Raw genomic sequence first — 16,223 nt, 5'->3', positions numbered from 1 at the left:
TACATTTAACAGGTTTTAAAATAGTTAATGGTTAATCACCTTGACATAATGGCTAGTGTGTTAAACCTATGATTAGGAAACGTCTTTTTATTCATTGGAATAGTTGCGAATTTAATCACACTGAGTGTGAAAACACCTCCAATGAAGGAATACTTTTATCTATGAGAGCAGATTTATTTTTTTTTTAGTTTTACATTCATGGTATTACTTGTCTAAAGAATGTGGTTTGAAAATTATAATCCTCGTTCTTTACTAGTTACCTTGCACGACATGGCCTGAATTACTTCTATGTTTGCGTCAAACTGGCTGATAAGGCCCCTGTGACAGCTCCTCCCTCTGAAACCGCTTGCTGCTGCGAGCGGAGAAGAGTTTTCTTCTGATGCCTTCAAGAGACACGAACAAGGAGCTTCTGACCAGCCGACAAAAACCAGAACTGATCACCCACTGGGTTCAGTTTTGCAAAATGCTATTGACTACATGGGTTCCCACATTAGGCTAAGTTGGTACAAGGTTTATGCTTCATCGTTCCTTTGAGTCATACCGTTCTGAATCCAAAGAGGGGATCCAGGGCTTTGGAAAAAAAACAGTGAATTTAACTGTCTTCCAGTCTCCATGTGACCTTCTGGCAGAAACGCCTGCTATTCTGGTGAGTTTTCCCAGTCAGCCAAACTAATGAAATGGGAAAGTGCAGTTGCATGATTACAAGTCCAACCCACTTTCAGTCTAACTAATCCTAAAAAGAAGCAAGGCATGGCATTGGAAAATAACGCCGTTATGTTCCAACACCAGCTGTAGTTTACTTTCTTGTATTTTGAGTGATAAAATGAAAAAAAAAAATCTAGCATTTCCACATAGATCACATGAGCTAAGTTCTTACAAATAGTCTGATTTTGTCTTATTTTACATAATGGCATCTAACAAATTATTGAAGTGTAAAAATATCAGACTTCAACATTCTCTCAGAGATACATGAAAGTCTCTATGGAATGTAGAAAATGACTAAATAAACCCTGTACTTTCTTAGGCGTCTCATTAAAACAGTTGAAAACAAAGAACCCGTAACATGGAAATTCTTTGTGGTTTAACATTAAAACAAATGGGCCGTGACTTTTTGCAGCAAAAACAGAAGCTATCCAAAAAACTGAAACATGTAGCCGTACTTGTATGCTTTTAGACAAGGGTCTAAAATTGATCAGCATTCGTTCAAATTGGGCAAATACATTACAAATAAAATAGGCTGCGTATGAATATAAATGTAAAATGGATGGTGACAAAAAAACTGCAATATGAAACTTGTTTTTAATAAAGAATAATATCCTTCAAGATATATAAAATAGCATCTAAATGGGCCCAGAACCCATTTTCTTTCTTTTTTTTTTTAATAATCAGATGAACTAAAGAAACCAGCCTCGTCAAGATCTACTGCAGCCAGATATTGCTTAGAATCTCTGGGCACTTGTCTCACAGTGTGATTCAGGGTCAGGGTATGATTACTGATGAAGAGGAGCTGATAAGAAAGATTCACTCTAACTAAGGGCAAGGTCACCTCCCACTGCGGAGAAATGCAGATGTGATGAGACAGGGATTAGAGACTTTCTCCTGCCCACACATGCAGGTACACACAGGAAACTGGGTTCCACATAGGAGCGGTGGTAAAACACATCCATTTACAGTGCCTACCAAAAGTACTCCATCCCTCTTAGCATGTCAAAACTTTCTCTCATCACATCAAAAACACTTGAGAGTGGTTAACTGGTACTTTACGTGGCAGACCAGCACAAAGTAGAGCATAAGCATGAGCATGCAAAAAGTGTGCTTTTATTTTTTACTCCGACAAATCTGTAAACCAAGTTGTGCATTTCAGCCCCCTGAGGTCAAGTCATTTCATTTGTTTGTATCCGAAATGTCACTATTTTGTTCATGATCCAAATTTTATGACCATAGATGATGGTAGACATGTGGACCGACTGGTGAAATGAGGGCCTTGCCTTTCAGCTCACCTCCTAGATTAAGTGGATGTCTGAGTTTTGGTAGGTTTGGAGGTGCGCTATACTCAACGAAACGTTTGTAAAGAACTGTAGCTGATGATGTCATCTCTAAATTTTAGACCAAACTGAAAAAAAAGACCAGAAATATCTTTTGCACATCACCAATGATGATGCGCTTGATCACATGATTATAAATGAGCAGCACTCCAGTGACTTTAAGACTAAGATACTCTCTTGATAAGAAAAAAAAAAAAAAAAAAAAAAAGACCAAACTTACATGCGACTGCTAGGCGGAATCTTCCGTCCATCTCTGAACCAGGTAACTTGCGGCTGGGGGAAACTCCGAATCCGTGGTGCTGGAATAACGGCGCCCTCCCCCTGGGAGACGGACTGAGTGCGCTCACCCTCTTCGAAACTGCCCATAACTAGAAGGAGACAAATAAACCACAAAAACAAAGTCAAGCAGGGCCAGAGGGCATGACAGGTAACACAGGAGTGTTGAAAAGCCACACATATAGGGTCACTGAAACAAATGTCGCTCTCTTTCCTTTTGTGACCTCAGGGCTGCTGCCATTTGCTTTGAGCTCTAAAATGTTACTTTGACAGACAGAGTAGAGCTGTTACTATGGTTTCCACATCAAATCATGAAAGGTTTTTTTTCCAGAGGCAACATGTAATGAGTCACAAAGGGACATTAAGGGGAAGCTAAATTGACTTTACGTTGGATCTTATTTTTCTCCCTTTTCCATAGCTTTTTTTCTCACATTTGTTTCATATTTTGACTTCTTATGAAAAAAAAAAAATAAAAAATACTGCAACAATATTCCTGGTGCTTCAAAGACAGGTGTTAAAGGAGATCTTTGTTTTTTTTTTTTTTTTCCTTTCCCCTGATCTGATGCAGTCAATAAGACAAAATGACACAGGGGAAGAATCATATCTTTGCTTCTTTAATTTGAGAGGGGATAATAAAGAAAACTCATCTGAAATGAATGAATCAGTACATCAAAATGTCAATTAAGTCTAGGAAACAGTTTGGATGTATTTATGTCTGAAATGTGCCGAGATCAAGGTGAGAGACTTCAAACCAGCGATGCTGGAGTGCTTGTGTATTGATGAAAATGTTATTCTACCTTCTCCCGCTCTTTTTCAAAGAGAATAACAAAAAGAGGTAATCTGGCTTTGCACCGTAGCCGTGGTGCTTAGCTTAAATGAAAATCTGGCGAGTCTGCAAATCCCCCTGACTTTGATCTGCAGTTTTTGTGATGGGATGTCCTCCTCCCCTACCTTCCCCAATCTGTAATACCTTTCTGTGTTTCCGTTTCTCTAGGGTGTGTCTTTGCATTCACAGTAGTGCCGCCTCAATGAAGCAGACACCAAAAGGAAATTTCTCTATCTTTTCTTCCACTCCCATCCTTTTCTATCCTATCCATTTTTTTTCTCTAGGTGTCCCAAATTCTTTTTTTTTATTTTTTACTTATTTTTGTACTTTGCACCTCCGTCGGAACTCTTCATAGTTTGAGCAACAGATACAAGGACAAAAGAGAATTATGGAAATGAGAGAGATGCAGGAATGTAGAGGAACTGAATGACAGCGGGGTGCAAGCCAAGAAATAAATAGAAAGCCGTGGTGGCCAGAAAACAAAGTCAACAGAGGAAGGAAGTGGCACCACATGGAGCCGGTGAAGGAGGACCCGAAATGCAGCAAACGTGAAAGGAGAAGCAGAAGGAGGGAGTTGCTGACACTAATGTTCTATTTGTCCAGCACTGAAGATGTGGGCCAACGGGGTTTGCTCTACCACGTTTCTCCCTCCCACTTCTTTCTCTGTCACACCTGGCTGACCGCATTGTCAGGTAAACACGTTGCGGGAAATACAATCAAAATGTCCGTGCAACCTGAAGAAGCCAGCAACCAACCCCCCACCCCCAAAAAAAACTGAGGCAGGAGAATGCGTGTAGTTGTGCGTAAGAGGTTGCGGTTAGTCACAACGCGACAGTCCTCCAGACGCCTCTACTGTGCATCTCTAATAGCTTGTTAACGAGAGGAGGAATCTGAGCAGCCTGGAAGCGGCTGGGGGAAAATTTACAGGAATTCAGTGCAGGGGAGCGGCACTTTCCACTAAGAAACAACAGATGTTGTTGACAAAAGAGGGAGTCTGAAATAAGCTGCGGTCATATTGAAATGAAGCAAAGTTAAAAAGAACCATAGCAACTAAAATCAATCTAATGAGAATGCTGAGTGGAACAGCTGTCTGGGTTGATAACACGTTGAATGAGATGCAGGTAGATCTTTCACCCCACCAGCATCTGTCCCTCCCTAGTCAGTCCTTGATACAAAGGCAGCCAAAGAGAATGTGGGCATATTGTGTACTCTGCATGCAATTAAGCACATGCACCCTCCGTCTTGCTGCAGATCCATGTGCTCCCCCATTTGTTCCATTAGTCTGTGCGCGCACTTACAGGCCACTTGTACTTCTGTACGTCTCTGCAGAAGGGCTCCCACCCGATTCCTCACGATGCAGCGGTAGAAGCCAGCATGAGAGCGATCCAGGGAGGGGATTAGGTACCTGCAACACAACAAAAAGACAAACTCTGAAATTGAAAATCACTAATTCAACCGAATAGACAAACGACATCTAACAAGTTTGGGAAAAAGTCTTGGACCCTCATATGGAGCAGTTGAGCAAATGCAAATATTAATCACAGAAAATTAAAAATCTTTGAAAAAATTAAGGGCACAAAGCACAATGAAGCTTAAAGCATTGATTTTAAAAAAGAGGACTTTTTGTTTACTAAGTGTTTCCTGAAGACTGAAGTATTTAGGAGCATAGGGGTAGAGAAGTCTGAATATTAATTCATGCCACACTTTTCAGATCATCTATTTTTTTTAAAAATGAACCATGTATCATTTTCTTTTAACTTCACACGTAAGTGCTTTTTAGGATTCCAGTCTACATCAGTTGTGGTCAGTTGACAATGTGAAATTGTGCTAGGGTAAGAATAGGTTTGGATACTAATATACACTTGGCCACAAAATGATGATTTGTAGTCTGGGACCAATATTGTATGGTGTCGATGCAACATCTGTGAATTTGTATGTCTTTTTATATATATATATATATATATATATATATATATATATATATATATATATATATATATATTGCCACTTGTCGCTGTACTATATGCTCTATACATCAAGCCATCAATAAGCCCGTAGTCTTTCAGCCAAACAGTGTATAACCAAGGCTCTGGATATCTTTTATGACAAAATAATATATCCTCTTTTATTCTAGGGTTGTAGAACCCTAGAATAAAGCACAATGAAACTTAAAGCATTGATTTTAAAAAAGAGGACTTTTTTAAAAATCAGATCTTAAGCAGGTCTTAAGACCTGCTTAAGATCTGGTCTAAGGAGGTTCTAAGATAATGTCCAAGTTACAACTAAACCAAAATGTACAAAACATGTTTTAAACTGCTAGTATTTATTTTAAGAAAATATATGCTGTTAGAATAAAATAAAGCTGTGTCTGAATATACCCTTTCATTTGATTTATAAGGAAACAAAGTAAATGCCTTGCACTGATTAACTGTATATCAGCAGATTTCAGATGTTAGTTTTTTTTGTTTGTTTGTTTTTTTCAGTTTGTGCATGTTGATCCTCATTAATAATAATAATAATAATACCAAGAAGGAAAATTGTTTTCCACCTTACTGGGAAGGATTATGAGGCCATTTCCAAACTGGCTTGAATTTATCATTCCATTTGAGGAACAGGACTCTTAAAATTCAGCCAGCAATATTAATGACAGGACAAAGAACAAGACAGAACAAACATGACTTATTCTGAAGAGTCATCAGGGGAAAATACTCTGCTTTCCAAAAAGAATATAGCAGAACATGTGAGGTTTACAAAGCTGCTTTGAAATAATCTACAAGACTTTTGGGAACATTGCCCTGTAGCAGGGGTGCAACTACATATTATTCAGGTGGATGCGAAAACATAAATCGGCGGTCCCCCCTGCACCCCCCAAAGGAAGGTACGTAAGGGTGAAGGAGCGTAGAAAACATACGGTCGCTCTATCCGTATGAGCGACCGTATGTTTATGCCCCACCCCCCCCAGACGAAGACACGTGAAAGGTAAAACTTGCTACATGTACATTTACATGTGCACGAGGTGAAGGAGCGTAAGGGCGCTGTGAGGTGTATGCGAAGGCATCATCGGAGCGCCGCCCCCTCCAGACGGGGTTTTGACGCCCCCTCTGGTGCAGCGCCCCTATGCGTTGCATGCGCTGCATACCCACTTTTTGCACCACTGCCCTTTAGAATATGAAATCAAGGTAAAAAATATTAGGCAATAGTGTAATGAGTCAATCAAGTTTATTTGTATAGCACATTTCAGCAATAAGGCAGCTTGAAGTGTTTTCCATCATAAAAACACAAGAAAAGTCATAAAAAACCACCATATAGTCAGCAATTGAGAAACCAATAAGAACCATTAAACATTGATTATCAACCATTCATCATCAACAGACATTAAATCATTACACATGTTTGAAGACAGCCAAATACATTTAACATATTGCTACAAACACCTCACATCAACTATGGGGTGTCGGGAATTGAACTTGTTTTGCAGTCTTGGAGGGAAATGCTGCACCATATGTATAACAGCTGTAACATGGCCTAAACAATGATTCTAAATACCGGTGCAAACTTGTAACAGCATGACTGAAAAAAAAAAGACAAAATAATCAGAGCGCAATGGAATGTCAAATCCTGACCACAGTCTGAGAAAATAGCTGTGCAGGACTAAATGTCCACAAACCTCAATGAACTGAAGCAATGTTGGGAAGATAAGTGGGCAAAAATTCCTCAGGAGTGATTTTAGAGAGTGATGAAGTCATACAATTACTGAGAGCTGCTGCTGCTTAATGTGGTGGTACAACAATTTAATTAGGGGTTGTATTTCACCTTTTATCCATTTTTTGTTTCATAAATAATGGCAGTGTCAAATTAGTTCTGTGTTTATGTACCATCAAGAATAGATTCAAATTATTTTAGAATCTGGAAGGGAAATCAGTTTTTTTTATTATTATGATTATTATTTCCAGATGTTTTAAGTTTCCTTTCTCTCGTTTTTATCCATGTATGTCTAACGACGACATGTACCATGTGATAGAGAGACATCAATTTCCATAAGGGAACATCTCAAAGAAATTGTTAAAGTCTTTCTTTCTTCCCTTCTTTGTTTCACAAAAATCCTGGAACTGACTTGGATGTTGCTGCACCATCAACAGGATAACCAATGCCAAAAAAGTCATTATGCCAACGTAAGGACAACTTGCGAACAGACTGTCCTGAAGAGCTATTAGCTTTTACGATAAAAACGTTAAAAAGACAAAGTGTTATTAGAGGAAAACCAAACAGCTGTAACTATTAATTGCATTAAGTTGTCTTTTTATTTACAGATTGCTCATGTCCAAACAACGCAATTTAAGCCTGTATCCTTAGTGCTGCTCGACCTCCTATGAAGCCCTCTTTAGGAGATCATGTACACAGACGGGGCACAGCAGCTTCTATCATTTTAACAACCTCCATATAACTACTAAATGATGCTGCAACGGGGAGATCCACAGGGCGGCTAACTATTTCAACAGCTGAGACTCTCTGGTGGAATCTAAGAGATGGCAGCAAACCAGGCAGAAGTTGTGAATTAGCTCTCACTGAGTTGTACATGCTTAATTTGAAAGTCACTCGAGCACGGGAAGTCTTGTCAAGGAATATCCTTATTGCACGAGGTGAAACATTTTCCTTTAGGAGTCTCCTGACTGCCTTTGCTGTTGCATTCACTCAGTTTTTATCTTGAAGAGTTCTTTTGCAAACAGCATCTGGAAGGTCAGGGCATAATCTTCACTAGTGGGAGGAATCAATGTCTGCTGTAACAACATGTAATTGGATTCAGAAGTCCTCTCTTTGGTAACGTTAATGACGATGATATTTTGGTCTTGATGATGTAAATGAACCAGATGTGTGTGTGTGTGTGTGTGTGTGTGTGTGTGTGTGTGTGTGTGTGTGTGTGTGTGTGTACTAGAGGTATGGTGTAAATTAGGTTTTGGTTAAGGTTGGGAATATGGACTAATAATGGTTTGGGTTAGGGGAAATGTTTGGGTTAAGCATAAATGCAGTTACTAAAATGAACTGAAGTCAATACAAAGTCCTAATATGGGTAGAAACACAGATTTTGTGGGTGGATTTAGGTGGGAAGGGGGCGAGGGGTGTTTCCATGTTCCGACGATGTTCCCTGAGGTGGCGGCTCTTCGTGTGCTTTGGCACGTCGATCCATTTTTCCAAGAAAAGTTTGAATCCATCGTCTCTGAAAAGTTTTAGACAAATAAATATTGCATTCACATTTACGCAGTTCACATATCGACTGTGAAGTAATGTTTGATTGTTGCACCACTGTAGTCTTTAGCTGTACACGTCTGTAACAGGTTCTAAGCCATCTTAAATATAACCCAAACTATGGAAAGCCAGATTCAATTGTATCCCAGCTAAACAAAAGTTTGTGTTTTCATGTCGAGGCAGGAAATGAAACACGATGAGCTGCCTGAATCAAAGTGCTATTAATACTTCATGATCTACGATCCCCATCTTGCCCACCCTTGACCTGGTTTTTACAAAGTAGTGAAATGGCACTTTGGTAAATGCTAACTTCTGTCTCCATCGGTGCGGTTCTGTCAGCATAGAAAACAAGGAGATATATATACTTATCTGAAGTCTGACCTTCAGGGATGGTGGCAAAGGTAAGGGCGTGAATTAAAAGAGCTGCATAGGGATTGACCAGAGCAACATTTCTTAGAACTTGAAAGTTTCCCATTGATGAAGGTAAATAGTCCCATATCTTATGACAGAAAAATACAAAGTAAAAACATAAAATAAATTGAACCGTTATCCTGGTTGTTTGAGTTAAAAAAAAAAAAAAGATAATTTCTTGACATTTTGTCTCCAAAGTGGCAATACATTTTTGTAATTTTTAAAGGAATATTGATTAGAAGTCTTGAGACTTCCTGAAGATGTTTCAGAGTTATTATGTTATAACTGGTACTTTTATAACAGATAAGGTATTGATCATCACTGAGCTTTCTTTTAAGTTTGGAGCTTCTTTTTTTATCTCAGTCATTCATAGAACAGATTTAAGCTCAATAAACAAGTAAAAATAAATAAAATTGTTTCCCTGAAAATGGTGAGGTAGTGAACAGGAACGAAAATGTTTTCAATATTCAAAAATAAACTTTATAAATCCTTCAAAACATCTGCAGACAAACAATAGAGGCCACTTTTTAAAAGTCTGACCTTCAGGGACAGATTAAAACCAATCAAATTAATGTATGGTGTATACAAAAACATTACAATAAACGGGTCAAACTTATTGAAGTACACACTTGGTCATATGTGCAGAGGAGCTGAGCAGCATGGGGAACTGCAGGAGCTGCAGATGAAAACTTGCACCACAGCCATCCCAAAGCTATTGAAACAGATTCCTCAGTGGATTTTTTTTTTTGTCCCAATGAGAAAGTTGGCATACATTTTGATAAGTATATAAATTTGAGCATAAGAGGAAATATTTAATTCAAGATTGTGCAAGCAGTTTTTCAACAGTAAATAAACTTCTAAAAGGGAGGGCAAAGCATAAAGTGTAACAGCGCCTTTTCATTTTTGTTTTATGTTTTTACACCCCTACCTAAGAATGAGACATCGGGATTGGATTTGACAACAAGCTGAATAAATACAAAAAAGTGAATGGGAGAGACGATGTAAATTGTTCAGTCTGAACACATCAGCTTGTCCTGGAAATGGTTTTCTCTAAGTTTAAGAACAGATCAGCTCCTCTCAGCTGAGGTTTCACATGTCCTCTGCGTGTCACACGATTCTCTTGATCCGGAGGGTGTGTAAGCCAAATTTTATTTCTTCATCCTAAAGCAAATCTATGTATAATGATAGATGCATCTAATCTGCCAATCAAGATTTTGATCAATTAATTTTTTGTTTGTTTTCTAAGTACTTCGTCAGAAAAAGGAGGAAAAAAACATGCCTCCAGGCTGTTTGGGATATTTTGGACTTCAACAGCAAAGAAACTTACAAGACATCAAAAGTACATAAAAATACTCTATGTCCAGAACCGTTGGCAGAGTTTACAACCCCCCACCCCAAAAAATCATCACTATTGACAGTGGACTGTCAATAGTAAAAGTTAATTGCCCGAGTTCCCAATCAAGAGTCAGAGTAGTAGTCTACAAGTGTCCATTTCAAATTATTAGCTGATTTATGGTGATCACTGTGTGATCACAGTGTTCTTTCAAAAAACAAACAAAAAGAAAGAAAGAAAGAAAGAAAGAAAGAAAGAAAAAAATGAATTAAATCGTTCCACAAGTTTTGGACATGTTTCCATAGTTGAAAAAAGAATAATCAGAATAAATAGAATAATTTTTACTGTGTTTTTGTGCAATTAACTACATACTCCAGCAATAATTTATTTCCACTATTGTTAGGTAGTTAAATGTTACACATAAATGTTCATTCAGTGTATTACCAATAAACTATTGGTAAAACAAACAAGCACTGTTGGTGAAAAATGAAAACCTGACAGTTTTTTCCCCCTTTAGAAGTTATTTATCTGATTTTCTGATGTGGAATGCTGGGCAGACAGAGATAGTTTTCATTATTTACTCAGTTCACGCACATCTTTTGGCATCAATCTGGACTCATCATTCATGTGTCAAAAAACTAAATCCCCCATTCAAAGCAGCCACCTGTTGGTTAGCTTTTCCACTCACATGTGAAAGTGGCTCACGACGTGCCAACAGCCCAGTTTCAGACCTTGGAAATGCAGATCCAAAGCTCCACTTGAAAACATAATTATGCTAATAAGGCTGACCTCGGTTATGTTAATTGTTTCTACCAAATGTAGAGGGTGATTAGTCAAGCTGGATGTGTTCATTCACAGAGTAAAAGTTTGGCAAGAGTAGAAATTATATATAAATTATAAACAGTCTCTGATATTATTTATGTCTCCAAATGTCTGATTTAAGAATCGGTGTTTTATACAACACATGTATTTCCTTACAAAGTTAACAGCATCTGAAAGACGTCCAAAGGTCTGCATCAAAATACTAACTTTTTTGTTGTTCATCTCTTTACCATGAACTCTATTTACCCATGAGATGCAGTTGCTTTACGTTTTTGAAGCACATCTGAATTTTTTGATTCAGGTCTGCACTTTGACTTGGCGATTCTAACGTAGGACTATTAAATTTGTTGTGACTCTGTCTGTATGTTGTTGTTGTTGTTGTGCTGGAAGGTGAAACCTCTGCTCCGTTTCTTTCGTAACTGAACTCCATCAATCCATCTTCCCATCAAGTCTGACCAGTTTCTCTTTACCTGCTGAGAAGAAAATTATCACAGTATGTTGCCGCCACCACCTTCTCGCACATGTTTGCTGCGCTGCCCATCATGAGTTGGTGGAAACTAAACATGATTCCTAAGTGTTAGGCACAAAGCAAGAAGTCTTCTTTTGTTTCATGAAGATATTTGCTCTTCTTTGTCGGATCAAGAATCAGCGGTTTATTTACATGACGACAATATTCATATTTTGAACAGGGATGGCAGGTGGATTGAATGAAAAAAAAAAGAAAGAAGCCATCTATATGTTAAGCTTGAAAAACCAACACTAAACAGAGGAAATGGACTCAGATTTTATCTTCTTAACGCCCACTCTTCAGCCCTGACCTGTCTCCCTGGGCTGTTTTTAAGCAATCCACACCAAGATATATGCCTGTTACTTCCAAACATGTTTAGAACTGAAATAGCCTTTTGGGTGAGAGGTGAAACAGTTTCAAGAAACCAGAGAAGAAGTCCAGTTGCCTTCCGCTGAATCACTTAGGATTTTCATGACCTGGATGACTGAGAATGGATGCCACATTCTCCGTAATTTTTTATCTGACTTGTTTGCTGTGTTTCTTTGTTTTCCTGACGGTGTTTGTTTACCATCTCAATAGGTTAAGATTTTCAAAGAACAGCTGTAGTTACACTGAAGTTAGACCCAGATTCAATGGCATGAAGGTACTTTCTATTTAATGTCTAAGTCACTTCTGATGGATTGGCCAGGAGGGACTTATTATGAAGTCACACTATACATTTAGGATTTTAATTTATAAAGAAGAAAAACCTACATTATTCTTAACTGTCCAGCACTTCATGTTGGAAATCACACAAAATCCCAATTAAATACGTTGAAGATTTTGGTTCTACTGCAAGGAAAGATTAGAAAGATCAATGGTTCTGAATACCAGTAAAACCTGAGGTTTGATCTGCGCAAATAAATTGACCAAAGAATTTAGTAAACGAATAAAAAACAGGCAAGTGTAACACATTTAATTGAATCCATTAAAAAAAACAACAACAACAACAACAAAAACTACTTCATCCGTGCTTTAAAAGTGGAAGCTATCAAACCAACACAGGGGTGTGGTGACAAATGGCTGGGGGTGTTGAAAAGCTGTTAATATCTCTAACAAAAAAAACAAAACACAACAAAAAAAAAATGAACAGAATCAAAACTCATTACCAGTAACGTCAGTCGGATTCAAGGGTCTAAATGAATCTGTTAGGGCTTAATCAGCTAATCAGAATTTTCTATTAATGATGCGTGACTCCTTTCATATGTTCCATCAGCTAAATTAATACAATTATGTCTATGTGTTCTGGCGAGAAGGAAGAGAGGCAAGTCGAGTGGCTGATGGAGCGCCGTGCGAATGAAACTACAGGACCACATAAAGGTCTTAGTCGGAAAGATTAAGAGGTAAACAGGTGACAGGTGGTGTTGTTGATCCAAGTTTAACCTTACGGTGGCCTACAGAGAATTTACCAACGCGGCAGAACCTTCAGGGTGACTTTAGATAGCGTTCTCACTCATTCTTTGCCTCCCTCTTTCACTCCATCCCTTATATAATGAATACAATTAACCTTTGCGGAGTTGTGCGCGTTGGCAGCAGGTCAGAGGAGCCGGCGGGGAGGCTCGCTGTGTTGGACAGGGATTGATTGATGTTCCTGTGGTCAGCGCACTCCGTCAGATCCCCTTTAATTAGCCCCACTCAGGAGAAATGATTAGACGGAGGAGTGGCAGGGAGACGGATAGAGGGACATAAGAAAAGAGGGAGGAATGAGCTCAGAGAGGGATGGAGAGGGAGGACGGAATAATGAAAATAGAGAAAGATAGAGATGGCTGGTGATAGGTGGCAAGGCTATGATCTGTCATTAAAGTCTGCTGCCAGTTCCCAAGGTTAGTTCCGATACTTTTTTTTTTTCAGAGGTAGCTTAAATTTAACATTTTACAAACTTCAATTTTCAAGCATTAGAAGCCACACTGCAATTACAGCAAATGATCAGTAAAAAAAAAAAAAAAAAAAGCATCAGGCAATGAGGATGACATATTTGTCCCCACTGGAAATGCAATTGCTGTCACTTGAGATTTTTCCTTTTATCCAGATATTTCAAAACCTCTCAGCTAAACAGAGCAATTAATTTGAAACCCGATCTAAAAAAGTGTAATCATTCTGCAATTGCATCATGGAAAAAAAAAAAAAAAATCAGAAACATAGGACAACCTCTGGTCGCTAACTTGTAATTAACTTTTTTTTAATATGTTTTATTTTAATTCTGGAGTTTGGTGCTTTCAGAAAGGCCACTGCCCTCATAAAACAGTTTGATGCTTCTTTACTTCCCCTTAATGAGCTCTTTTACGGCGACGTCACTTTCAACAGCTTGTGCCGCGTAAACAAAAGCAGGTGCAGTGGGAAATTAGCAGTTTTGACAGCCTAATTATTTACTTTATGGATGATGGAAGATGGAAGGCTGCTGATTTTCTAACAGAATGATTATATGTCTTATGTTGTCTCACGGAGCACTTAAAATATCCACACCGTAGATCAACTAGTTCAACTGAATTGTTGGCACATTGGCAGAAAATCAAACCTACGGGTTTCCAGTAACTCACTGAGGCCCAAGCATGTCTGTAAGAACAGATCGATGCCGCGCGCATCGTACATTTAAAAGACGTCTTTCCAAAGCGCATCCAGTCGTGTTCAAAATCTCCTGTAAATTATACAAGTCTTTATTCTGTTCGTTCTTCATAACAACTTACATGCACTAAACATGACAGGTAGAAGAGGTGTTCTGCCTTAGGACACTAGAAATCAATAGTGGTAATTTGTCTAAAAGGCTTTGAGGAGAGCAGCGATTACATGTTCCTTCTGTTATCCTTCTAGGAGGGTAACACACAAAGAGACAACAGTCTGCTGAAGAAAACTTTCATCAACTATTTCTATAGAGTTTTCTTAAATATTCTGTAACGACAAAAGTGGGAAGAAACCCCTGAGAGCAGCTCATAATTAAAATCCGGGTTGAAAATGAAAGTCAATATATACTTCTCGGCCACTATATTAGGCGCCTTCTGCTTTCTCTCCTGTGTTAACCCCTTAACTGTCACCCTCACAAAATGCTTACATGTAAGTCGAAGGGTCCATGAGGACACCGGCGTCATCATGAGGTTAATGTCACAGTGACTTGTCTAAGTCGATATGACTTTCATTATGTTGAACTTGACTTTAATTATGAAGTCATACAACTACTGCACTCTGCCAGTGTCGGGTTCCCTTTGGAAGAAGTCCAGAATTTTTCATAGCACAGATTTTAAAGGGTGATAAAAACACCTGGGGCATTATTCTTTTGGAAGTGACTATCAGAAAAAGAAATGGGGAGGGTGACCAGTGGCGCATTTCCATTCAGTTGGAATGGAAATGTACCAAGAAAATAACTAATTGCTAAATCTGTTAACAAGCAATTTTAATATGTTAAAAATTAATAAAAAAAAAAAAAATATTTGCTTCTATTAATGCTTGACATATTGTGCAACTTTGCTTCAGTTGAGACAGGGAAGATTGTCACTGTTGCTTGAGAGATGGGTGGAGTCTGGAGTTCCAGGATAATCCCGCAAACCTTTATTTTTTTTTAGGAGTTTACAAAAAATTAAGAGTGATTTTTCTACCAAAATTTGTATCCAAAACCTAAACATTTGTGGTAAGACTCGATCATATCTGTTCACAGATTTTCCAATCTTCACTGTCTGTACTCTTGAACTTATTTGTGTCCGTTTGTCAAATGAAATCCCCCCAAAATACATTGATGTCTGAACATTTTTAGGGGTAATTGTACATTCATTTCTTAAAAGGCTTTATTGGCTTTTATTTGAGAGTGGTCAGACAGGAAGGTCGGTAATGAGAGAGGAGGAAGACATGCGGCAAAGGTCATCAGGTCAGGACCTGAACCTGCGACAGCCGCTTTACCCCTGTGCCACCACAGCACCTCATATTTGTATATTCTTAAGGAACTAAACCAAATGTTATATACTGATATTTTCTGTTGATATTTCTAATGGTGTGTATTTGTTGTGCTGTGATTTATAATAATAAAAAAATAATAATGATGCATTGTACTTGTTAGCTGCTTTCAAGACACCTAAGGACACTTTACAAGAAAAAAAAAACAAAAAACAAAAACAATACAACAATACACTACAAATGAAAAGAGATGTAAAAGAAAAATAAACTAACAGAAAAAATAATAATCAAACACTTTTTATCACCTATGATCTAACTGCAATAGGAGGTTTTTATACCCACAGGGTATAATGTAAACATGCCAGAAATTTATCTTTATGTTCCTAATCAACCTAATATGCAGCAGTTACAACCTTCGCAAAAATAATTAGCTTTTATCTGTGATTCAGAAAGAAACTAATGTTCCTAAGAACAGGTTGTTTCACATCTAATTAAATCTAATTCTTTTTAATTGCCGAGAGAGGAGAACAGATTGTTTTTATTTTTCAAAAGGCCATGAACCACAAAAAAAGTCTCCCAGAACATGGGATAAACAAGCCCACATCAGAACAGAACCCTCCGCACACTAGATGGTGGGCATGGTGTGCACATATTAATCTTTTAGTTATACCTCATATTTAAGCATAAACTGAGAAGTCACTTCAGTTATATGTCATTTCTAAGAGTTTTAAAAGTTGTAAATAATTGTGCCACTGTTGATGTGTGGCTATAGGGTGGTGGAATTGGTAGCCCTACAGCCCTGCAGCAAAGTTTTACCCATTGTCAGACTTATCCCTTTAT

The 16,223-nt window shown here is 38.2% G+C and overlaps 1 protein-coding gene across 6 annotated transcripts in view; it reads right to left on the bottom strand.

Moving 5' to 3' along the window:
• Positions 1-16,223, bottom strand: part of LOC106952180 (protein sidekick-2-like) — a 142,552-nt gene that overhangs the window by 114,736 nt on the left and 11,593 nt on the right. For all 6 annotated transcript variants that reach the window (XM_015040143.1, XM_015040147.1, XM_015040144.1 and 3 more), the window contains exons 2-3: positions 4,446-4,552; positions 2,266-2,413 (exon numbers count right to left, since the gene is read on the bottom strand). In XM_015040143.1, the coding sequence (XP_014895629.1) occupies positions 2,266-2,413; positions 4,446-4,552 (255 nt within the window). The remainder of the gene's footprint in view (positions 1-2,265; positions 2,414-4,445; positions 4,553-16,223) is intronic.

Source organism: Poecilia latipinna, unplaced genomic scaffold (assembly GCF_001443285.1).
Source record: "Poecilia latipinna isolate Pla-1442-1.1 unplaced genomic scaffold, P_latipinna-1.0 Scaffold497, whole genome shotgun sequence".
NCBI lineage: Eukaryota > Metazoa > Chordata > Actinopteri > Cyprinodontiformes > Poeciliidae > Poecilia > Poecilia latipinna.
Note: the sequence above shows the minus strand (reverse complement) of the source record. Positions and strands in the feature narration are given on the sequence as shown.